This window comes from Astatotilapia calliptera, chromosome 13 (genome assembly GCF_900246225.1).
Source record: "Astatotilapia calliptera chromosome 13, fAstCal1.2, whole genome shotgun sequence".
Classification (NCBI taxonomy): domain Eukaryota; kingdom Metazoa; phylum Chordata; class Actinopteri; order Cichliformes; family Cichlidae; genus Astatotilapia; species Astatotilapia calliptera.
Window position 1 is genome coordinate 22928991 of NC_039314.1, and position 25452 is coordinate 22954442.

Below are 25452 nucleotides of genomic sequence, written 5' to 3' on the forward strand. Positions count from 1 at the left end.
TTCTTTCCTTCCCCTACAGGGAGCCAACATCCTCCTGACAGACAATGGCTATGTGAAACTAGGTGAGAGAAACACGCAAGGCCTGCAATTACCTTCTGCTTCAACAGACTGAATCTGAATGGCCTCATTTGCTGACTTGTTTTTTTTTTTCTTTCTTTTTTTCTTGGCCTCTCTGCTGTTCCTCTTTCACTTTGTATTTATTTCTTTACATTCTTGCTTTTCATTACATTCCTCTAATTCTATTTCCCTTTATCCACTTTTTCCTCTCCTTTTTGTTTTTTTCTTCTTCATTATTCCTTAGCTGACTTTGGCGTATCAGCCCAGATCACAGCGACCCTAGCAAAGAGGAAGTCATTCATTGGAACACCTTACTGGTAAGTTGTTTATATTTAACCAAAAGCTTCACTGACGTTGCATAGGGGTACGCAGGTAGAACAATAAAAATAAAACCCAGCAGGACAGGGCAAGGCAAGCACTTTTCATACAGAAGCAATTCAGCAATACAGAGTGCTTTACTGAGGAAAATATGAGACAAATGCATTAAAATTATAAAAAATTAATGGAAAAAAATTACAATTATCAAAATAAAAATTAATGATTAAAATAAGGTAACAAAATTGACCTGAAAGACTTCTAACCTTGCATTTCTGGAGCCAAAAACAATTACTTGAGCCTTTTCATCGGTGAGCTAAAGGAAGTTCTGGCTGATCCACTCACTGATTTGTTGGATACATTTACTCTTCCTGTTCTGTTAGAGTGCTTTAATCCATTGGAATTGATGGCAGTTCAATACAATGCTTGCTGCTAATGGGCCAATGTTGTACACATAGGGATTTGTCAACTAATGTGTTTCTCTTCTTTATTATATTAGCTGTTCTTTAATGCAAAAGAACAAAACCCAGAAATAAATAGTACTTGTTAGTTGTAGAGAAATCATAGAGCTGCATTTGAGGTTGGGAACTTTCTGTGCTGCTGCTGGGAAATACTGTACAAAGTTCATATTCTGTTCTTGTGTGTAGTTGTGTAACCCATTTGGATAGTTGATCATTCCTCCCTCTTATATGCATCTTGTTTTCATACAGTCCTTCTGTCTTGTTTCCTTGTATAGGATGGCTCCTGAGGTAGCAGCGGTGGAGAGGAAAGGGGGTTACAACCAGTTGTGTGATATCTGGGCTGTGGGTATCACTGCAATAGAACTGGCTGAACTGCAGCCACCCATGTTTGACCTGCACCCAATGAGGTAGGAGTGTGTGCGGGCTGTGATGATGCAATGATAGTAAAGAATGTTTACAATATTATTTGGAAGATTTAATTCTTACCATGTATCTCTGCATGTATTTAATAAAAGTCAGAACCACTGACAGACATTAATGTTATTAGCTTTAGATAATTTTTGTGTGACAAATCTAAAGGGTTACTTTACAAAATGTTGCTATATTTATGTCCTGGAGATTTTAATCTTTATTCTATTCATATATTACACTGGCTTTAGTCATTTGGAGTAGATATTGTGTATCAAATTGGCTTTATTACTGAATGCTAGGAAGGCATGTCTTTCTACACTGTTAAAGGTGATTTTTCTCATTTGTATTTCTTCTCTCCCAACAGGGCTCTGTTCTTAATGACAAAGAGTAATTTCCAGCCTCCTAAGTTGAAAGATAAAATGAAGTGGTAAGACTGTCATGCTTTTGCATATATGTTGGTCTTGCTCACATTTGCTATAGATGTAACACCCAGCTGTTTAAATGACCAGTTTTTATCATTTTACAGGGCTAAAACATTAAACCTTTTTCCTTTTTTCTAATAGGACAAATAACTTCCACCATTTTGTCAAACTGGCTCTGACCAAGAACCCAAAAAAGAGGCCCACAGCTGAGAAACTGCTGCAGGTGAGGAAAGTTTAACTTTCAGACATTACAGTCCATCTCCAATCATATTTACATGATGTAAAACAAACAAAAATGATAGGGCTTCCCAGTCAACTTTTATGTTAAGTTAGGAAACTAGCCATGCTGACAAAATTGCTCAACAGTGTTTATAAATATCAAAAGCCATTTCAGATTTGGCAGATCTCCTTTCTGAGGCGGTCTGATGGATAGCTTCCAGCTCTGCTGCTATTTTTTTTGGTTGCTTTGTGGAAATCCTATTCTGGCCACCTGCATGTGGGCTCTGCAGGTTTGTCATGAACCTAAAATGTGCATATATAAACTACTGTGTCAAACTGACCCAGTATTCAGTTTTTAAGGCGCATGCCTGAGTGAGAGCAACCACACAGCACTACCACACACTATGCAGTTTTTTGTGCAGATTTGTTGCCTGCAACTTGGTTGTTTTCTTCAAAGTGAAATTCAGGTTAAAGGGTTGCTGTTTTAACCCAATGTAGTTCCGACCAGTATCTCAAAACACACAGTGAAAAGGTTACTTGTAAAGCTACACTTTAATGTGTTGCATCACTGCCCACGAGCCATACTTTAAGGTTGAAATTGGCCAAATTTAAAACAAGATGCCCAAACAGGATGTGTGATTACACCTCAAGCAAGCAGCATTAGACTTCCAAAATAAGTCTACTAAAAAATCCACTGTTAAAAAATTAACCTTTTGCAATATTTTTTTTTCCTCATTCGATCAGTCCTCAATATCTTTTAAAACTTCTAAGTGGTCATGGTGTCATGTATTATATATGAAGCGTTCACATGTGTACTAGGTGCATTCTGTGATGTTAAAAGGTACTGTGTATAAAAGAAGCTGGAGCAACGTGATACATGATGCATGAAGCAAGATCTAAATAATGGAAGGAAAGCATAAACTTCAGTTTGCTTTGTAAGCATCATTCATCACTGTGTGCTACAACAGTTAGGGCTGTTATTTAAACGGCATATCAATTTGTCAGCACCCTAATGAGCTGCTGGATTAGTTGCAGCTCTGCTTATTTAAGAATCACATATTACCCAGTACAGTTTATTTATTTATTTTTTATTTATTTGGTTTAAAAATGTGCCATTGGTGATGTCACCTGGATTGATTCCAACTCTTGTTTCTCTTCCAGCACCCTTTTGTTTCCCAGCCTCTCAGCAGGACGTTAGCGATTGAGCTGCTGGATAAATCCAACAACCCCGACCACAGCACCTTCAACGACTTTGACGATGACGACCCTGAGCCTGAGGTAACCTTTGACCTTCAGGATTTTCTGTTAAACCCAAAGTTTTGTCGGGCCGAGCATAAATGTGATTGTGTTTTACTCGATCATGCTTCTTTTCTTCCTCAACTTCCTTCTGTCTCCTCAGTTGTCCTTTCATTAAATTCCTTTGTCATTCACAGCTTTTTCTCTCCATGCTTACTCCCTCCTTTCTTTGTCACATGTGAGTCATCTTTCTGCTCTGTCTTTCCCTTTCTTACTCATTCCTTTTTATCCACTTCTTCTTTTGCTTCTCTCAGATTTATTTCTCATTTTCTGTTTTTGGTTCACTTTTGTTTTTCTCTTCTTCTTTTTAGCACTGCTTGTATCGCCCCACATTTTATTTTCCTCTCCTGTCTTCTATTCCCCATCCCTGATCCTCTGAATCCTTAGTTTAAGTACAGGGGTCACTTTCTTCCCATAAGTCCCGGTGCTCGACGTGCACCCCGTTTTGCAGCCCGTCGGAAGGTACTACTGTTCCTGCAGTGTCTGCACTGATGTCATTCTAACACAAACTCTTCTGACTGTAGTTTTTTTTTTTTTTCGGAGGGGGGGGCAGGGGGGGAATAGGACTACAGAACTGAATGAATAAAAAGTAAATTTCCAGTTCAGTTTCTGCTGGTGTTGCCGTGGAAGTCGACATTGGTATGTGAAACAGTCATTTGATAGCTTACTGTGGCGGTTTCATAGACCTTTCTGTTGACATTCAAATCAGCTGACTTTATACAACTGCATCACACAAAATTGCGTCATTATTCTTATTCTAAAATTTGCTTATATCTTATGCACATTTTACTTGAATGCTTTAAGTAATGAGATTGTTAGAGATAAAAAAACAAATTCAGCTTTGCTCCTAAACTTTAACATTTTCAGAACACAGTTGAAGTTAATGATTTAAGCCACAACTGCACAGCACTCATGTGTGAACAAAATAGAAAGATAAGGGTTGGCTATAAGGAAATTCCGGTGATTTATTACTTACTGGGTTTTACGTCATCTCTGTGTAGTTGTGAACAAATAAAAGGCCATAATAGGATAAGGTCCACTGTATTTCTCCTAATAATTTGGGAAACTCTTGTATTACAGCAGCCAAAACATTAAGTAGAATAAATCATTGGATCATTAAAATAGAATAGGATAAAACATTATGGTAAAAATGTCACAGATCCCAATTAAAAACAAAAAATAATTAAGTAAAAAACTTTAAAAAACAGCGGTAGAATAGAAATGGCTTCATAAATGTAACAAATTATAAAGTTTATATTATTTATGACTGACATATAGTGACTATAGGCAGATAAAAGTAACCTTCCAACAACAACAACTGGCGACATCGGTGAGAATCAAAGGGGAATGCAAGAAATCGGGTCAGTTTTTCACTAGCACCTCAACTTGACTCTACTTTGCTCTACTCAGTTTCAGTTGTTTTCCATTACAGTTTTATACCATTTTAATGTCTTATATGTATGCAACACAAATACAACACAACCATGGTCTAGCTCCCTCTGGATTCTGTTGTTTGCACAAATACATCTGGATCTTGTCATTGGACCAGTGTTGGTTTGTGTGTAGCCCATTTCCTTATTTGCCATGTCTAAAAAAAATAGCGGTATTATTCTTGCGCAGGAGTCACCCTCATGACTCATCCAGTGACATTACTTCCTCGCCTATCAGTGGCATGCAGTGTTTTGACGTCACATTTTCAGCTAAACTTGGCTTGCTTGGAAACCCGGCCAAGTCGGCACTACCACCAAACAGAAAGCCCTAAAAGTCAACTTGAGCGGTTGCTAGTGGAAAAAAGGCATAAATAGCATCACTAAGGATCTTTTCCATTCACTTCAGTTCTGTAGCACCTGGGATGATAAAGAAATGCCTAAATTCATAAAGATGGCTTCAAAAATATCACATTGTCACTCTCTCTAGAATTATGTTTTTAAGTATTAAATTCATACACAAACTCATGGAAAAAAAACCCTCCAACATGTTGATGTTTCAAATATTAGACAAAAGAAAATGTAGTGTTGTGGAAGGCCAAAAGGCTGTAGGTTGCTAAAGTGTTATAGCTATGGACGCCATCTTCACCTGTCTTTAACCTTTCAGGTATTAATCGTGGTTTGTGTCTAATGAGAATGGACTATGAGAATAATTGCAAACAAGCAAACAAAAATGTCTGTTGGAGGAGCCGAGTTCTAAATGTTGCTTTGATTGATGCATGGTCTTTTGTTGTCTTGGTTTGTCTTCCAGTGCTTCATAAGCATGCACTGAGGTTGCTGTGTCATTAGATTTCTGTGGGATGGAGTTTGGATTTTATTTTAAATTAACAATAACTGTGGTTCAAAATAAGAATGGCCAGCTGCACTCATGACATATAAAATAACTAAGTACCGTTTTCCATTTCAGCATTTAAACCCTGTTTTTCCGCTTGTATTAAGAATGTAGATCATCAGATGATGATGATGAGATACTGTGTGACAATCTCTCTGTTATAAAGCTTCCAATGTAAAGAGGACTTTACAGCTTACAGGTATCCAGTGTTTGGAACCAAAAGGGTGGATGAATGTTTTTCCTCTGACTGTGTTGCTGTTGTTTGTTTTGGTTCTTGCAGTGTGTGTGTGTGTGTGAGACTCTCTGTTTTTGCTGTGTCATCAAATCCCACCCACAGGAAATAGCAGTGGGATTATGTTTTTGTTCTTAAACCTATTGTGATCTTTCCAAATCTAGTGCAAACCACTACACCGAGTGTCCAGAGCAGCTTTGACACTGTCTGCTCTTCTTTTTATTTCCTGATAGTCCCCGGTTCCTTATCGTATCCGCTCCACCAGCAGGAGCACCAGAGAAGGAAAAACACTGTCCGAGATGAAATGTGAGTTGCTACAAAAGGTCAATGTGAACAAATACAATGTCTTTAGTATCTTTTTCCTCCTTCTTCAATAAACTTACTCAGTATATATATCTCCCTACCTCATGATATTCCCTTTCTCCCATCCTCCCCTCTCTCTTATTTTGCCTCTCTCAGTCGATCAAGTGAAGTTTGATAGTCTTTTGGAAAAGGAGACACAACCTCATCATGAACCGGTGAGTTGATCACATTATGTTTGTATGTGTGCGAATGAGATGAGATTTGTGTGGTTGTTAATTAACCAGTACCAACTTGGCTGTCCCTCACCTAATCACACATGGCACCTCCACCAATCTATGTTTTTCTCTGTCTGTGTTGAACCAATCCTAGTTAAATATTCTAAGGTTTAGGAATGGCATGTTTCGCTAATTATTATATGGGTATAACAACAGAATTGGCAGAAATCTAATGCCCAGTTGCATATAAAATCAGATTTACAGTAACCAGCAGGCTGTTGTGAATATATCGTAAAGAGAGTAGTCCCTGGTGGATCTTGTGCTTGCTGGAGGAATTAAAAGTCCAATTTGATCTGGAATGTTTTGGGATTCACCAAACCCTGAAGGCTGTGGCTGAACAGTGTTATTGCAGTAGCTTAAAATACACAACCCAGCTGGATAAACAGCTCTATGGATTCATTTTAATGAAGTTGTAACTGTAGACCTCTTGTTATTGCTGTTTGACAAACACAGGTATGATTTGTCAGTAGTAGCTTTCTTTCGCTACTGGTTGGACAGAACTCAGTAGAATAAAAGTCGTGTTCTTGGCTTTCATTTGCATAAAATTTGTAATTTATCTTGGTCAGATTATGCTCAGTTTTGGTCAAAAAGTTAGCATAGGTTCTTTAAAAAAATCTTTGGCTGAGCTATGATTTCTTGATATTTTTTCCCAGTATAAGTTGCTCCCCGACTTCCTTTTCACCTTTTTGTCCTTTCTTGCACGTCTTCCACTGTCCCCACCCTCTTAAAGTTGTCTTTGATAGTTCACCAAAAAATCTAACCAAACCTTTATTTTGTCGTCTCTTTATCTTTTGATCTATAAATTTAGATTAATGCTATCATATTAACCTCATATGATCTGTAATTCATCTTTTATCAACAATCATTCATCTGTCCATTAAATTTCTACTCTCTTTTCAAGGGAACTCTGGCAGCTTGCATTACATTTGTCTTGTGACATGTGTAGATTTTAGCTTTTAGCTTGTAGCTCCAAGATCCATCCAGTGAGGACTGCCATGCTGTTTTAGCATTCATATTATAATATTTTGATCAAAAGAGACTCTGTGCAAGTATTTTTTTCTCTCTCTTTTTTTGCAATAGTGGCCAAAAATCAAACAGACCCATAGTAACAGAAAGTACCTCTAAAACGCTGATCACAAGTTTACGGACACTCATCATGGGCTTGAATAACTTGGTAAATTCTGGCTTTTAACATGAACTGTTCTCTTTCCAGGATGAAATGATTGTACAGCATATGTCTTTAATAACTTAACAAAGCAAGGATTGAGTGCACAAGTTTGAAATATTTTTGGATTTCTTTAATCCACACAGGTTCTAAAGTATACATACACACCCACTAATATTTGGATAAATGTCCCTTAGCAAGTCAGACCTTTTGGTATCCATCAACCGTCTTCTGGCTGAATATTTGACCATTTTTCTTGTCAAAATTGGAAGAACTCATTTAAATTACACTTTAGCAGCATGATTCAAAGAAAATGTTAATAGCCTAAACGTACCAGGACATCCATACCCATGATGAGCTAGAAATGCATGTGTGGAAATACTACCCAGAATACAGCTGGCTACCATTAGTTGTTTAATTTGTATGTAGAATGTTATGAAAAGTACCCATATTATACCCTTATTAACTTTATATTTTGTAGGCTCACATATATGCTGTTGTAGCACAGTTTATTATTTTCTCTCCATTCCAAACCTCCATCTATGTTTTAAACTCACATCTGTCTCCTCCTCTCTTGAGATTATTATTCAAATATACTCTATCCTTTTCTTGCCAAGTCAAGCACCTATTAAAAACTAAATAAAAATGGCCTTAAGCTACGTACACACTGGAAGTGATTCATAGTGACCCATAGAAATAGAATGACATTTGGCGACTTGAAGCAAATAAAGACAACTTAACTCTTGCTGAGTTGAAGTGGGCGGGACACAAGATAAACTGTTCCCAACTTCCAGGCAAGTGACTGAAGAATACCCTTGACTGACATATGACCTGGTAGTAAACTATAGAGAGTAACTTAGACAACCGGAACCTGGAATGTCTAAAAGCGATGAGCCACCAGCTTGAAAGTGATGTGCGACGAGCGAATCATTTCCAGTGTGGACACAGCTTTAACCCAAACTCATTTTTCACAAGTCATCCCTTCCCTCCATATCACCATTCCTACCTGTTCCCCACCATTAGTCCAGGACAGGTTAATGTATTAACTGAGGTCTCTCTCGCTCTGTCTTGCTGACCAGTGTGATTCTGAGCCCTATCTGGACTGTGTTGAGGAGCTCTACTATACAGCAAGATCTAATCTGGTAGTACACCTTTAGTCTCTCTTTGTTTCAGCCTCTCCATCTCTCCAGCTGTTGGCCCATTTATTTTCAGTCTGTCAATTTTTAACGTCATGCTTTATTTAAAATATAATTTAATTTTTTCTCTCCATCTTGCTCATTCTTAAACTCTGAAGGATGAGTCCTTGTCCTACTTTTGTCCTTTTTCAGAGCTCTGAATCTCTCGGCTGCTCGATGTCCAACCTGTATATTTGTTATTTCACATTGTTGATCCATCTCTTCTAGTCCACCCGTCTGTTACTGCCCATCTTTATCTTCTGTTTCCAGCTTCAGCTTTTGCCTCACGAGCTGGTGTTGTAGTTGTCATAGTGATTAGAGTCGTTAGTGCTATTGTTGTTGTTGTTGTTCTTATATATGCATAAAACACACAGATTGGCACACAGAGGTATAAACACAGGGAGGGACACTACAGTGGAGAGGCATGTTACTCAGCAAATGTCTAGTTGAGATGTATTGAAGAATTGTGACAGAAGGGTAGCTTTCAGGGGGGAAAAGCATATTTTGGAGAAAGTTGGCTAACTTTTCTAGTATTTTCTCCTTTTAAAATCAGATTTAACTGGACTTCTGTACATGCAGTTTTTATGTGTCAGTAACCACTGAATTAAAAGTTTGTTCTAAAGTGCTTCAAAATGACTGCCAAGATACCTGCCAAGTCGTAAGACTTACTTCAAGAAAGGCTTTAATATAGAGGAAGATATATCAGGTTCAGCAGTGGAGCTGCAGCTCTAAAGGCTGGTAGTGGTGCAGTGCCTTGCTCAAGGACATCTAAAGGAGATTTAAAATATATAAAAGGCATGTCTGCTCAAATTTATTAGCACATACACTTTTAATGTGTGTTCTATGGTACTCAATATTTCTTTTCCATATTTCTGATGTTTCCACAGAATGCGCTTCTCTCATTTGTAAAGTGTTGCTTATGTTTTTCTAACCTCTTGTAGTTAACCAGAGTAGCGAGGCCTTGTTTTTTGCTTTGTTTTTTGTCTGTTAGTATGCGTGTTTCTTTGTAGTTTCTTTGTAGCATTGGTGTTTTGTGTCTGCTCATCTGGAGTGCGCATTTCCTCTTGCATGCTTTTTGCTTTCAGGCGTAACATTCAAAAATATTTCTCTGACAAGATGCTGCATTCACATTGTGGTTTTTATGTCACCGATATCCAACCAGAATTTCATTAGTTGATTTAAATTCAGGACCGTTGTCATAGTGCTGAATTTATTGTCAGCCTGCAGAATCATAAAATCTGCACAGCTGATTCTTTATTAGCCCGCACACTCTCAAATGTGCTTTATGACAACATAACACTTTTCTTACCAAAGTTATCTAAAACATTGGTTCCCAATCCACGGTTTGCGAGTCACTTAGGCGTCCACCAATGTATCTGATAACTGCTCCAAAGAGTTACTGGTGTACTTTACTGTACTACAGATACTTTGTATTAGGGGTGTCACTAGGGCTGTTCGATATAACGATATATATCGGATGACGATATAAAAACGTCTATCGTTTCATTTTACGCTATCGTTTGTTTCGTGGTGTTGCAAAATAAACCGTTTACGGCAATATTTTTTCATCCTTTTGACGGTCACTGTAGTGGCTATATTCATGTCTTCTTTCTCTCTTTCTCTTATATTTAATATAACCACACTACGGACGGACAAGTGCCTGTTTTTATGCGTTGTGGTTAGCAACAACGACGGTAACACCATCTCGTGTCCGCTTGTTTATGTTCCATATAAACCTTTCACAATAAAGCTCAAGATCCTGTTGAGACTTTTCAAAATAAACTGACTCACGTGAAAGAGTATGCAGAGTATTTATGGATGAGAAGCAAAAAAGAGCCGCCAGGTGCTAAAAAAAATAAACCTTAGACTCAAACGTTAGAACAGGCTTTTCCCCGCAGCACGCCGTGTAATAAATACTCACAAAGAAAACGGCGGCCGTTAAACTTATGTCTAAAAATGTGTAGTTTCATGCATCGGTTAAAACACTCGACTCCAGCTACATGACGCGCAGCTGGAAACACTTCCCGCAAAACGAGCTGCACGAGATTCACAGAATTTACAGAAAATGTTACATTTTTGTGATTTATATTGTTATCGTGACGATAGATGTCTTATATCGGGATATGAGATTTTGGTCATATCGCACAGCCCTAGGTGTCACTAAAAATGTGTATTGATTGTTTGATTGATTTAGAAAACAAATATGTTAGTAATGACATATAATAATATTAGAAATACGTTTGTAGTTGCTCTTTGTGCATGCTTCTGTAAAGTTATGGCTTTAGACTCTGTCATACATTTGTGTTTTTTGTCATTTTACCCAAGAAGTCAACACAAAAGAGCAAAGCTTTAGATAAACTTGACCAATAGAAGTACTGCTGTCTAGATATTGCAGAGAGACTTATTTCTATCTTGTTACTGTGACTATTTTGACAAAGATAATGAATTGAGAAAATCCAATTTTAACATTATATGCCTCCTTTAGAGGTGTTGAATGCATTTGGAAGATAAAACCTTTTCGTTTAGTCATGTTTCCAAATACAAAAATACTGTAACTGCAGTCAACAGTAGTAACAGAATGTTCAATCGAAAGGACAAGGAGCACATCACAACCACCGCACTACAATATTTTACATTAGTGAAACCTATTTAATGATAGTTAATAAAAATGATTAACGTATCTACTGTCCTGTATTTCTTGGATTGGATTTTAGTGGAGTTTGGGTTTCTGGGTTAATTCATAGCTGGTAACTTCAGTAACCGACAGCATGTTACATTTTCTGTCTTTCCCTCAACTGTTTTGTGAAATAGTGCATGTTTTCACCTGTTTGTGACCTAAAAGGAACTTGTTTCATCTAGAAAATAAGTCATTGACTCAACAACAAGTCAGTGCATGAGACCATAATGCAAAATTTTAGGGTTTCACAAGCCCAAACGACAGGGAACCACTTTTTGGAAACAACTTCTGTGTTCTATCTGTGAAGCCTGTACTAGCAAAAATTAGCAGGATGAGTAGGATGATAATGTTTCTTTTCATCATTGTTTAATGATGACATTGAAATTAGTTACTTGGTGTGCACCTAATTATTGGTCCTTTTCCTAAATGTGTCAAATGCCAGACTTGTTTTGTGGCTAACGCCCGATGATTAATATATGTAGTATTGGACCACAGTGTGAGTTCAGCAAGTGTCAGCTCTGTATAACTATAAATACCCATATGCTCACCATATACATCTGTGAATGTCTGTGGTTATGAATTATACTTCAGGTGAAAGAGCTTCTTATTGTGGGTATGATTTCCAGCAGGCTGCTGTAACGGTCACCACAGCTGCTACAGTGGCAGCGTCTGCAGTCATTTGGCAACTGAAAAGGGCTTCAGTGATGGCCACAACTTTAAACGTGGTTTACTGCCTCAGTTGGCCAAGATCTACAGCACCTGTTAATATATGTATAAATGAACTATTTATGAAGGGTTATGTCACAGTTGTAATCTAATTTGTCTTGTAGGATTTGCAGCTGGAATACGGTCAAGATTCATCGCGTTTTTTGGGAGGAAACAAGTAAGTCTGGCTTGTTTATTTTCTGTTTTTAAACATTTACCTCCCCCTGGATTCTCTTCTTTCATTTCATTGTCAGTTGCAGCTATCCTTCATTTTATTTTATTTTATTTTTTAAATTTTTAATGTCTAGATTGAGCGAGGATGTAGACAATAAGAAGACTTGGAATGTGAAGAGATTTTCTGTTGTGCATTTCAAAGTCTGTGCCAACTTTATGACACTGTCTGTATGCAGCTTTCTGCTCACAAGCATGCATTGTAAGCAGAAAGCTGAGGTTCAGATAAGCACAGCAGAATGTCCTCTAGACTGGGAAGGACTAAGATTTTATTCTCGATACACAAAATCAAAACCTGGGTACTTTTGTCTTTCTTTTTATTCTGTCATTTGTGCTTTTCCGACTTGTCAAACAGGAGTCTTCTCAAATCGGTGGAGGAGGAGCTGCAGCAGAGGTGAGTTTACTCCACTTTGGCGTCCACGTTCAGTGTCTTGGATCTGCTGGTGCTCTAACCACGCCTACCCATGAGCCAATCATTGTTTAACGGCAGGACTAATGAGGCCAATCACATGCAACTAATGCTATAGTAATTACTTCAGGCTGTCTCACTGCTCTCGGCGTTTTGGATTCTGCTGGGTTTTATTTCCTCTCAGGCTTGCTTCTTGCTTTGTTCTCATTAGGAAATGGCTGCGCTTCATAGAAGCTTCCTGCAGAGCATGGCTCTCACACACACATGCACGCACACACCAACAAACATGTGCAGTCACACATATGGACATAGAGTTTTAGCCACTGGGTTTCATTTTCTATGGAGAAATTCCTCTTCACTGCTCAAAAGATAATGATTGCTATTTATGTGCTTTGCTACTTTTGGTGAGTAAGTCTGATATGAAAAATGTGTTTCACTGAACTCTAGATTAGCTTGTACATTATTAGGCATCAGGTACAAAGTTGTCTTAAATATTTCCCTTAGATGTTAAACAGCAAATCTTAATAGCAGGTCTGCTGGATGGTTGCTTTGCTGCAGGAACATGTTAGCATTATTGTCTCTAGGCTAAAACATCTAAGGCTACAAAATGTTGTGGCTTTACTTGGAACTTAACACGTCCAGGTTTTCTGTCTTTTTGGCTCCTTTATTGATCAAAGGGTTACTTAACATCTTTGAGGTTTTTACATGTATAGTCACGTTAAATAAATATGAAAAATAACCTTATCAGATGTTTTAAATTGATGAACAGCAACACGTGATGTATGATGTGTCATTATTTATTTAACAAAAACTAAGACGAAACCAGAGGAAGTGCGTGAAACACTAAGTAAACCGCATCTGGAGCCACCTTTACCACCAATAACTTGAAGCAGTTGTTTTCTGTATGACTTCATCAGTGTCTCACATCATTGTGGCCATTGTTAAGTTCATATTATTATCTTAAGGTTCTACCACAGCTTTTCAGTCAGGATTGGACTTTCACTAGGTCATTGCAACACCTTGATTTTGTTTTTTAGTCATGCTTCTGTACTTGGGATCACTGTCCTGTTTTTTTTTTACCTAATTGTGGCCAAGCTTTACCATATTTGATTCTACAATCCTTTGGCATACCAATGAGTTCATGGTTGGCTCAATGACTGCAAGATGCCCGGGTCCTCTGGCTGCAAAATAAGCCCAGGTCATCATTGGGCATGGAAGTTTTTATGCGTTACGTTGAAGTCATGTGTTTCTTTTTTTTTGTTTTTATCTCTTCAAATGTAGAACTGTGCATTATGGCCAGACATCTACACTTTGGTCCCACCTGTCCAAAGAAAATTGGTTGGAATGTCTTGTGGTTTGTTCAGATGCAAATTTGCAAACCTAAGCTGTACTGCCATGTTTTTGTTTTGGAGGGTTTTTTTGCCAGGAGAAAGAAGAGGTTTTCTCCTGGTAACATTTTCAAACAAGCAACACTTGAGCAGTCTTTTCCTGATTGTAGTGTTATGAACTTTTGATGTTTAACATGCAGGCTGAGTGCTGTAGAACCTGAGGTGAAGCTCTTGGGGTTTCTTGCAGTTTCTCCGAGCCTTGCATGATCTGAGCTTTGGGTGAACCTGCATCCACTCCTGGGACGATTAGCAAGCTTTTAAACGTTTACTTTTTTGAAGGTGCTCATGCTTGCTTATCATCATATATTCAAGTGCATTTAATTAGTAGCACCTGGTATCTACACTCTTTTAATTGTTGTGGAAGCAGTAACGGCGTACTTAGTCCTTCACATACTGCTTTGGTATTTTGTATTAAAATTATGACATGGTTTAATATGTTATGTGTTGTTGTTCATCAGAGGTTATATTTACCCATTTTTAAGACATGCTAAGGGCCAAATTATTTTTATTATCTCCTGATATGTAAAACATTAGGATAGAGAGAGTTTCAAACAAAGGCCGGGTTTCTCTGTCCTTGGGATAATGAAAGGACTTTTACCAGTATTTGAGAATTTGATATAATATAATATATAATATGATTTAAAAGGTTACGCTTACTGTTGACGTGTGTAGATCTATAAGGACTTAATGGTTCAAACTGGACCGCTGGGTTTGAAAGTGTCTGGTTGTGGAAGTAATTAGTCCTCAGACCGTTTCTCTTGGTTGTTCAGATGAGTCATTTTGCTGATTTTTGTGGATCGCAGTAAAAATTGGGTCATGCTTTTATTTGAACCTATTCAGTCCTTTCAGATCTGCACAGGGTCAGGAGTTCAGAAGTAGTTTGTGAACCAAGCTTCACTCAGCTTTCCCTCCCCTTCCCCCTTCTTCCTCTGTCCTCTTCTGCCTCTGCCTTCTGTTGTCATCCCCTATCTCCTTTGCTTGCTCCCTTTCTCCCCTGATCACTCCTCCTTATGCCCCCTCTCCCACTCCTCCTTTGTCCTTTCTTTCCCCGCCCCCCTTCCTGTCTTCACCTCCTCTCCCAGGGGCCATGTGGCACACTTAGGGGATGATGAGGATGAGGATGATGATGGTGCAGATGATGATGAAACTCACACTCAGTAAGTTCCCTCTCAGTCTTAGAACTGGAAGCCTCTCCAAATTCTTCTTTTCCCATCTTTCCCTCACTTGTTTCAGAGGAAAGACTGAGAAGGAAGACAAGGAGTTAAGGCTTCCTACCTTTGCCAGTTTCATCCACACATCTTTATGGAGCACACCCCACCATCACGCCACATACGCCACCTGTTTGTGTGTGTGTGCCTGCTGCCTGTGTGTTGTCCACGCTTTCTTAAAGCTACTAACAGTAACCCTAACCCTAAATGTTCACCAAGAGGCTATTGATATTTCCTCATATATTCTTTCAGTAGTAGAAATGTAATAAATGGAGAAGTGTAGGTGTCACGCAAACAACACAGCATTAAAATACACTTTATAGCTAAAGATTTGACATGATCTATATGGATCGTTGAGCCTGAGTTCAGTTTCATTCTTTAGATAACTGATGCTCATGACCTTGTCCTCTTGTGTGCCGTTGTCTTGTTTTGTTCTTCACTGGCTTCGCCATCTGTGTTCCTTCTTGCTCTGTGTGTGTATGAGTGTGTGTGAGATCACACTGCCTTCTGTCTTATCTTGCCTCTATAAAACTGGAGATCTGGCATCCAGCCTCTCCCCTCAGTGTAAAAGCCAAATGTCTGCGGCAGGCCAGAGTCTTTTTTCCCCCCCCCTTTTTTCTAGACAGATATTTTCCACCACCGTCAGAGAGGCCTTTTGTGCTTTATATTATAGGATTTTCCCTTCAAGTCATATCCACAACACACAGTGCTGTGATTGCACAAATGAAAATAACCTGAATTCCTAAAGTGGCTGCAACCTGTTGTGCTGTAGCAGTTTCTAGCTTTTGTAGTTTCTGTTGTGGTGGGGGGGAGGGTTTTTTTTTTTTCTCTCAAGGTTTTTTTTTAAGGTGTTTAAGAGCGATAAAAAACAAAATCTTCTAGCCAAACAAAAAAGGAAATTTCCTCCAGACAAAGGAACAAAAATATTTAGTCCCTCAGACTCTATGTAAACAATATAGAGAAAGTGTAGCCGAGGGGTGGGCAACTCCAGGCCTCGAGTGCCGGTGCCCGGCAGGTTTTAGATGTGTCCTTCATCCAACGCAGCTGATTCAAATGGCTAAAGTTCCTCCTCAACATGTCATGAAGAACTCCAGAGGCCTGGGAATGAACTAATCATTTGATTCAGGTGTGCTGACCCAGGGTGATATCTAAAACCTGCAGGACACTGGCACTCGAGGCCTGGAGTTGCCTACCCCTGGTGTAGCCGATGCAGAAACGACTTGAACCTGCACTCTGCTGGGACTGTTCTGGTTCCAAAAAGGGCTTCCAGTTTTATACAAATCTATGGAAAAATAACACTTTTGACTCCTTTGCTTTGAGACGTTAGACATTAATTAAACTGGAGACTTGATGAAGCGTTATTAAGTTTTATTGATTAAGTATGATGTTAATTCATTAGCATTTTAGTGTGAGAAAGGATGATAAACTTGGGTGTGCTTGTCATTGACAAGTCTGTAGCCAGTGAGCGTACAGTATCCGTTGGTTTCTCAGTCTCCAGTTTAGTTTGAGAACACAAACTGTTGCTGATCACGAAAACACTCAGCTTAAGCCTTCACATCCAGACTTGACGACCAACGGATGGTCCCCAAATCAACTTAGTTACTGAGTAAAAGTTAAAGTTAGGAGCATTTGGATTACATAGACACTAAATTTTGAAAATCTTTAGTGTAGGTATCAAAAATTCGAATAGATTTTGTTTCTTTTCAAGCATCTTAAAATAATTTCAGTTGCAAATAAATTCCCTTTTGCACATCCAGCATTTTAAAGTTTTAAAGTTATGATTTCAGCTTTGTTGGTGTTTTTTGGTAAAAAAAAAAAAGTATCCATAACTCGAAATTTTGACTTATTAACTTGATATTTCAAGAAAAGTAGCACTGCCAAGCAGTAATCTACGTGAATGACATCATTTCCTTGTTACCCGGAAGCTGAAGCCCTCAGCTACAAATGCTACAGCTAAGCTACCAGTAAGTAAGTCATGAATGCACAAATTGCTGAGTATTTTCAACGTGGCTTCACAAATGATGAAATCCTTGTGCTGTTAGCTGAATCACATGGCGTTACTATCAGCAAACGTACTCTCAAAAGCACCAGTTTGTTGCGATACGGTTTTGACTGCGCATTCCTCTGCGCCATATCCTTCCAGGTACAAGAAAATGACATCATTCATGTAGATTACTGATTGGTAGAGCTAACTCGAAATTTACTCAAGTTACTTTTCTCAGAATTTCGAGTTGATAAGGGAAAATAACTCGAAATTTAGAGTTGTGGATACTTTTTTATTTTTTTTTTAGTGGTGGAAACGGGCTTCCATATTTTGGTCATAATCTGATTGCATAGTCCTTATCACCAGCCTTGTGTTTAGCATCAGTGCATTCTAAGAGAGCTGCTTTCTTCCGGCTTTCTTTAGAGATGCTTTTATGCGTACTGCACCCATGCGTGGCTTACCACCTTAAGTGAATGTGTAAACTATGTCAGTCACAGATTAGTTTTGTACTGATAAAGTTTACACTTTAAGCTTCTTTAAGGGGGGGTAATCTTTTTCTGTGTCTCCCACTCAGCTTAAATACTGCAACTTCTTTTCTTGGTACCCCCATCTTCATTTTTCACTGTGATTGGCTCCCAGCCTCTCTCCATTCTGATTTGTGTGCTGTGATTGGTTCTTGTCCATAACTTAACTACAACATTTATAAAATGTCATGGATAAAGTCTCTGAAATTGTGCTGGTCGGAAGGCATAATTGCAATTACTCTTCTATTTCTTTTCCTTAAAAAAAAAAGATTTTAAGAGGTGCTTTAAATGAGAGCAAGACACAAACTCTAATTTATTTACACTAAACATAAATTTTAATTTTAAAAGTAATACTTTTACTAAAATATTATTAAGTTTGTCAGTATCAGCGCTATCCATTCAGAGGCTTTGCACACGCTGACCCTTCTTTGTTTTACTGTTGTCTAAAGTTCTTGTCTTACTTTATATTTTGTGGTTAACCTTTAATGACCTTTCTATTATATCAGTTTGTGTGTAAGTGGCATTGGGCTGTGGTTAAACCTGTTATTTGAGCCTTTGATTTCACATTCAGTGAGCCTGCAAAATATTACATCTCATCTGATCTGGGTTCACAAATGTGTCAGCATATTTTTTTTTCGATTATTTTTAAAACAAATCCGACAATTTTATTTTCTATTTCCAATAAAATGGTTGGGTTTGGGGTTTTTTTTTTTTTTTTTTTTTAGGAAAAACTCTGGATTGTAATTATGCGTTGAATGTAATAACTTAGCTTATAAATGGCTTAAAAATGGCAAGTCAAACCATAGCTTCAGTGCTAACATTCTAACATATATTTATTGTTTCCCATATATTTCCTGGTTGTAAAAAACGGCAGCTGTCTTGAGTATCTTGTCACAGATTTTTCCCTCTTATTCTTCAGTAAATCAAGCACCATCATGAGGCCAAGGGTCCCACCCCCACTTCCTCCTAAGGTAGGAAAAACCGTGTCTGTAGTTAGCAGAATTTTTGAAGTAGTAGCAATTTTAGTGCTCAGAATATGTAATAAGTAACTGATTTCTTATACAATCTTTTTCTTCTTCTTCTTCTTCTTAAGCCCAAATCCATCTCCTCACCCCATAATCAGACGGATCAAAAACACGACGACAGCCACTCACACAGTGAAGATGACGGTGGAGGGGGAGGGACCATCAAGCGCTGCCCAGTGCCAGAGACGCCGAGCCCCGCCAAGCCTGCCTCCTATGTCCCCCCGCGTCCCCCGCCCCCGAAGCTGCCGCCCCACCGCCGCAGTAGCCTAGGTAACGAGAGCCCGAAGCTCAAAGACGTCGAAAACTCTGCCACAGAGGATGATGGGAGCTTTAGGCATTTCTGGGAGTGGCTCCACACGCCTCACACAGAGGAGGAGCTGGAGGAGGCATGGGAGGTTCTCAAGGAGGTGAAAGAGGAGCAGGAAAAACAGGAGGAAAAGAAAGAGAGTAAGAGCAGCTGATTTGGTAGCTGGGTAGTGTCCGCAGACCCTGTCGTCCCCTGCGATTGGTTGTGTGGTCTTCCATTAGTCTTTCCTTGTAGTCTGATTTATTTGTTCCATGATTCCATTAACAGTAATGCTTTTTTTAAAGTTTTTATTTGCTTTGTTTCTTCCGTTCATCAGCTCACGCTCAACATGATTGTTTGTCTCTAAAGTCATTTTTGTGAAGACTGATTGGTTCATCCAATCCAGTGATCCAAACAATCAAATGCTGCTAAACCACTCCCCCTCGCTTCTTAGGACAAAGGAAGAGGAGAAAACATAGTCCTGGCTGACTGGTCCAGTTTTGATTCTTTTAACAAAAAATTATTCTGTGCATTGTCAGCTCTCACTTTCTAAAAGCGGCCTATTAGGGTCAGTGGAGGTTAAAGGTTTTCATGAAAATGAGCTGTTGTGTTGTTAGATTTTCACGTGAGGCATGGATCCCAAAAGCTCAAATATAACTTATTTATTTTTTTACATTTTAAGTTTCCAATTTTAATCTCAAAGTAGTTTCTTAACTCTCAGAATATTAAGCCCTTCATTGTCCTCCAATTATTCTTCCCCCCCCCCCTTTTTTGGCCTTTAGTGGCCCTAATATGTCGTTGTAGACATTCTGACAATGAAGTGTTTTTTAGTTAAATTTGCTGTTTCATGTTTCTTTATACGAGTTTACAGATGCCAAATTATAACTGAACTTATTAAACAGTAACAGAAATGCCAAATTTTATAAAAGTTTGTAATCCCGTTTTATACTTTAGGCAAGTGACTAAATCCCCATTCTAGTGTGCCTTTTAAATGTTTGCATTGTTGTTGAGCATTTCGGGTATCTCAGTCATGCTCTGATTTTTTTTTTTATTATTGTGTTATATAGTGTTACTCTGACTTGGAAGTGGATAAGTTGAGCAATTAAAATTTGCTGCCACCTATGACCTAATCTCAGGACAGGGATATGCTTCTTTGGATATTATTTTTGCCTTTTTGATTTTGCACAGAGAATGTAGATCCTGCATATTTTTAAGTTTATTTCTCTAGTTTTTTGATTGCGCTTTGGAAGCTTTTACAGTAAAGTGTTACATTTAATAAGCAGTATATGGTAGATATATTAACCATGGTGTTTTGGAAATAATAACAGTTCAGTAGATTGAAAGCATAGTGTAGAATTGCACAGTCATGCTGGAATGGTCGTGCTGTAGGCACGCTCAGGTGAAAGTTGAACTGTCTTTGACGATATGGTTATGGCTCTAATCACGACAGGAAGCAACATTCGTGCGTAGCTCAAATGGTTTTGCCGTTAACTACCTGTCATTCGCTGGTTACTCGCTGGGGTAGTAAAGGAGAGAAACTGATCAATAATTGACTGCAGTTTGTGGTGCATTCACACTCCCCCTCGATCATGACCATATTTGATCCTCTGTTTTCTTCCTGCTGGCCTGCTCCTTCCCTCCTCCCCCCCCTCTCTGCTCCCAATAGCTTGTTTTTGTTTACTCTTTAATATTAACACTCCTTGCTGTCTTTAGTCTTATAAATTAAATTGTTCTCATTAAATCAAGTGTTTTTGTAGATGCGTCATGTTTATTTTGGCTTTCTTTGTTTTCAAAGCTTCACATGCGCACACACAGTCTCTCTGTCTCTTACCCGCTCTCTCTGTTTCCTGTGTCACTCAAACACAGTAAGTTGTGTCTGTTGTGTCTGTTGTTGTTGTTGTAGGTAATGGGCTGAACTCTCCCCACAATGGCGAGAGGGCCAGCCCAGCAGAGAGGCAGTCCACCATGCCACCTAGTGTCCCCATACGGAAGGACAAGAAGGATGTTCCGGTAAGCATGCAGGAGTGGCTCAAGGACCCACAGAGGTCTTGAGGGAGGATGCAGAGTGCTGCCATTGTTAAAATTATTAATAATCGGCATAACACTGTGTGGAGAAGAAAGGCCAAGTCAGGTGAAATGTATTGGGTAGTGTTCTTGTCAGTGCAAAGCCAGTGAAGGATCCTGACCTTTGTTGCTGTTGCAGCTCTTGCTGATCATCACTGTTTTTTAAAGAAGTGGAATTTGGGCATCTCCCAAGTCAATAATGGATTATAAATCAGGGGAAAAATAAATTCCATAATGTTCAACCCTTGAGAAAGTTTAGAGGAGTGCTGTATGAGAAGTTATGCACCTAGATAGCTTCATCTACATACTTGTCAAACTGAAGCACCAGATGGGTGTACTTCAAACTATGACTAATAGCTTAGTGAGCTAATTCAGCTACAATTCTTTTATTTAAAGCATGTTTTAAGTGCACTATAGACTATCTGCTGGGAGAATACATTTTATATATACAGGTTGTTATGCTCATATATATCATCCAGTCATTTTATTATTGATGTTTTTAATGTGTGTTTGTGTTTATCACTTCCTTAGAAGCCAATCAGTAATGGTCTCCCCCCAACACCCAAAGTCCATGTAAGTATGGGTCTTTTTTGCTTTGTTTGTTTGTTTTTAAGAGAAAATAATGTAGTTGAGTTAATTGGATTAGTGTTGTAAAGACTTCTTGGCATTGCGGATCTTTTTGTTCCTATACAAAAGTTTTTTTATGTGCAAAATATTAAATGAAATGAATTTACTCATTTGGAAAAAAATGGAAAACGAATCCATAAGCAAGTTAAAATATTACTTTTTAGTGTGGAGTGTCTCACTAAAGGCATTTAGATCACAAGGTCTCCGAATCCTTTAAATTAAAAAAAAATAATCTTGAACTTCTTTCTTTTTCTCCCGTTTCCAGATGGGTGCGTGTTTCTCCAAGGTGTTCAACGGCTGTCCCCTCAAGATCCACTGTGCCACTTCGTGGATCAACCCTGACACCAGAGGTAACCAACAGGAAAACACTATCAAAGTTTATTTTACAGGTGTTGTTTTCACTTTTCACTAAGCACGGATCAAATGCTCTTTTGTGCGTTTCAGACCAGTATTTGATATTCGGAGCAGAAGAGGGAATCTACACATTAAACCTCAATGAGCTACATGAGACAACAATGGAACAGGTGAGACTAGAAATCGGTAATTTAACATAATGCTATATACTTTCTGAAAACAGGGTATATTAGTTGTAATGTTATACATGTGAGATAGTCCAGTCTTTGAATCAGACTGTTTTAAATGTTCTGGCACTCTGAGATGCTCAGATTACTTTGTGTCCACCTGCAGCTCTTCCCTCGGCGGTGTACCTGGTTATATGTCATGAACAACTGTCTTCTTTCCATATCTGGTGAGTTGTCGAACATCATTATGATAGAAGTGTGTGGCACTTGACTGCCCTTATTACTTTCACCCATTTGTCTCTGAAATTGTTCTTAAATTGGATCATCGGCGCATGATTTTTGATACAATGTGTTTTATTTCTTCAAATATGCTTTTGTAGCTTGTATCGTAGGTCACTACTATTATTTCCTTTTAACTGTTTCTTCTATATCCTGTTTCATTGCAGGAAAAGCCTCTCAGCTGTACTCCCATAGTCTAAGCGGTATGTTTGAACAGGCCAGACAGTTACAGAAGTTACCAGTAGCCATTCCCACGCACAAGCTGCCTGATAAGATAATTCCCAGGTAACTCTACAACTAGAAAATCTAAGCTGTGAAATATTTATAGCCTCTGTTTCCTTGTAGTTTTTTCCCCCCTACATAAATTAAATGTCACTCCTGCTTATTTTAACTAATTTAAATATGTTTTCAATAAAACCAGAAGTTTGTGCCAGTTCAGCTCTATATTTGGATCATATTTCTTTATTATAGGAAGTTTGCTGTGTCCAATAAGATTCCAGAGACTAAAGGGTGCCAAAAGTGCTGCGTAGGTGAGTTTCTGTAAATGCTGATTTTATATTTTCTTTTGTCGAACACCTGTTTTTGTTTTTTAATTATGTTCTGTGACTAACTTTATTTAACTGTATCAAATTCGGACTCGTTGCATGAAACTACCTCGTGTTATCTTGTACTGTCCTGTGTGGTGTTTGTGCAGAACAAAAAATAGCACTGAATTATAATTTTTGTGCAAAGAGGAAAAATTCAAATGGATTCATGGTCGTTGTTGTTTTTGTGCAGTTCGTAACCCATACACAGGTCATAAGTACCTGTGTGGAGCCTTCCAGTCAAGTGTCATGCTGTTGGAGTGGGTGGAGTCAATGCAGAAGTTCATGCTCATCAAGGTCAGTTTTGAATCTCCCCAAAAATCAAGATAATGTTCATTTAATTTAAGCTCCTTTCCTAAGCACGTTTTATTACACAGTTACAAGAAAGAAAATAAGTATTTGCACACGCAAGAAATTTTTCCACAATGCTAGCAGTTTTTGTTTTCAAGATCAAAAGTTTGAAAAGACCAAGCACAGTGTTAATTTTGCTTGGCCACGAGTTCTGCAGTCCTGGCAGATCAGCTGATATTGGTGCCAGTCAGTCAGCAAATGGCTCAGCTGATTCCAGTCAAATGATTTTATGATTATATCGAAATACAACACATAGCTTTCTAAACTTTTTTTCCTTTTCTATGTAACAGACTATTGACTTCCCACTACCCTGTCCGTTGGAGGTCTTTGAAATGTTGGTGGTCCCCGAACAGACCTACCCTCTCATCTGTGTCGCAGTCAGTAAAGGAACTGAACTCAGCCAGGTGGTCCGATTTGGCACAGTCAATCCCAACTCTACCTCCTCCTGGTTCACAGAAGCAGGTGAGAACACCGCCCGGCTCTGTCAAGTTAAACCAATAACAGTTTTCTTTGGTGGGAACAGCACGAGAGCCAAAGTAATCCTCTGCCTTTTTCTCCTCCTCTGCAGAAACCCCACAGACATGTGTGATCCATGTCACTCAGCTAGAGAGAGACACGATCCTAGTCTGCCTCGACAGTGAGTCGCTAATAGATTTTAACTCATCTTACCCATTTATGATCTTTTCAGGTTCAGATTTAGAAGGTATTAACACTTATTTTATTAGTTTTACCAAACTGTTTCCTCTGTCTTTTTTTGTTTTTCCTACTACAGGGTGTATAAAGATAGTGAATCTCCAGGGTCGGTTGAAATCCAGCAGAAAGTTGTCAGCCGAGCTCACCTTCAACTTCCAGATTGAAAACATCGGTAAACAAAAACAGAAAGACTACATGGCACGGATATCTTCTAGTGGGTTACTGTTGATCTATAAACAAACCTTAATCCGTATTGTTTTTCCTTGGGGTTTTTTTCTTTCCTTTTTTTATCCAGTTTGCCTCCAAGACAGTGTATTGGCGTTTTGGAGACATGGCATGCAGGGACGGAGTTTCAAGACTAATGAGGTGAGATTCATACTGAGCACATTTAAGAGTAAAACACGCCCTTCAGGTGGCCTCTGTGCGCTGTAATAATGTTTAGTCCGCAGCATCAGGGTGTCTTATTTAATCTTACTTTATTAGGATTTTGGGCCTTACTGTGGGTGCTCAATATAGCCTCAAAAAAATCACATCACAGTAATTCAAGGGATAACAGGGTGTATCAGTTTCCATTTCTACCCAATATTTATGTGGCCTTATGGATAGTATCATAATTACACATTCTTACATGGTTGCAAACCAGGATTAAATGCACATACAGTCTGTCAAAACGCTTCACTCTGACTATCTGTCTGTTAAGCAATGACGCATCAACCGTGCTTCCAGGTCCAAACTCTGCTACTGTGTTCACTGAGGCTGTCGCCACTTTAAACTGTTGCAGTGTTTTGTCTCTTGTTTTATTTTGCACAAGTCTCTAAGAATAATCAGTGGTCATTGTCGGTCTCTGTGGGTTTTTATTAGCACTATTCATGTGCAAAATGTCTTTAAAATCACTTTTTAAAATCTTACTCACTAATGATTTAATATAAAGGATTATTTGGCAAAAGTCTGATGAGACATCTGAGTCAGATCATCAGTGTTTTACGGCATCATTTAGCACCTCTTCTGCTTTCTTTCATCAGATCACTCAGGAGATCTCAGACAGCACACGCATCTTCAGACTACTGGGATCAGACAGGTGAGAAACACTTACCTGCCAGCATTTCCTTACAGTTTCATACCTGTCACACACACATGGACACACATTTAGGTCTCTGTTAACACTCTCTTTAATGTCTCACCACTAAAGACATGATGACTGTAGAGAGCAAGAGGCTGAGGAAAAAGGCCTCAAACTTCCCAGGTA

The 25452-nt window shown here is 38.6% G+C and overlaps 1 protein-coding gene across 7 annotated transcripts in view; it reads left to right on the forward strand.

Annotated features, from left to right (window-relative positions):
* Positions 1 to 25452, forward strand: part of LOC113034675 (mitogen-activated protein kinase kinase kinase kinase 3) — a 42807-nt gene that overhangs the window by 16063 nt on the left and 1292 nt on the right. The window contains exons 7-34 of one of the 7 annotated variants that reach the window (XM_026189491.1): positions 20 to 62; positions 302 to 374; positions 1109 to 1240; positions 1609 to 1671; positions 1808 to 1889; positions 3047 to 3163; positions 5966 to 6038; positions 6192 to 6250; positions 8555 to 8617; positions 12158 to 12210; positions 12619 to 12657; positions 15143 to 15217; positions 18696 to 18747; positions 18870 to 19248; positions 20991 to 21097; positions 21683 to 21724; positions 22044 to 22128; positions 22223 to 22302; positions 22466 to 22526; positions 22746 to 22863; positions 23050 to 23108; positions 23356 to 23459; positions 23804 to 23975; positions 24082 to 24150; positions 24286 to 24378; positions 24502 to 24572; positions 25229 to 25284; positions 25396 to 25449. In XM_026189491.1, the coding sequence (XP_026045276.1) occupies positions 20 to 62; positions 302 to 374; positions 1109 to 1240; positions 1609 to 1671; positions 1808 to 1889; positions 3047 to 3163; positions 5966 to 6038; positions 6192 to 6250; positions 8555 to 8617; positions 12158 to 12210; positions 12619 to 12657; positions 15143 to 15217; positions 18696 to 18747; positions 18870 to 19248; positions 20991 to 21097; positions 21683 to 21724; positions 22044 to 22128; positions 22223 to 22302; positions 22466 to 22526; positions 22746 to 22863; positions 23050 to 23108; positions 23356 to 23459; positions 23804 to 23975; positions 24082 to 24150; positions 24286 to 24378; positions 24502 to 24572; positions 25229 to 25284; positions 25396 to 25449 (2474 nt within the window). The remainder of the gene's footprint in view (positions 1 to 19; positions 63 to 301; positions 375 to 1108; positions 1241 to 1608; positions 1672 to 1807; positions 1890 to 3046; positions 3164 to 5965; positions 6039 to 6191; positions 6251 to 8554; positions 8618 to 12157; positions 12211 to 12618; positions 12658 to 15142; positions 15218 to 18695; positions 18748 to 18869; positions 19249 to 20990; positions 21098 to 21682; positions 21725 to 22043; positions 22129 to 22222; positions 22303 to 22465; positions 22527 to 22745; positions 22864 to 23049; positions 23109 to 23355; positions 23460 to 23803; positions 23976 to 24081; positions 24151 to 24285; positions 24379 to 24501; positions 24573 to 25228; positions 25285 to 25395; positions 25450 to 25452) is intronic. The other 6 variants (XM_026189495.1, XM_026189492.1, XM_026189496.1 and 3 more) reach the window with 6 other exon arrangements.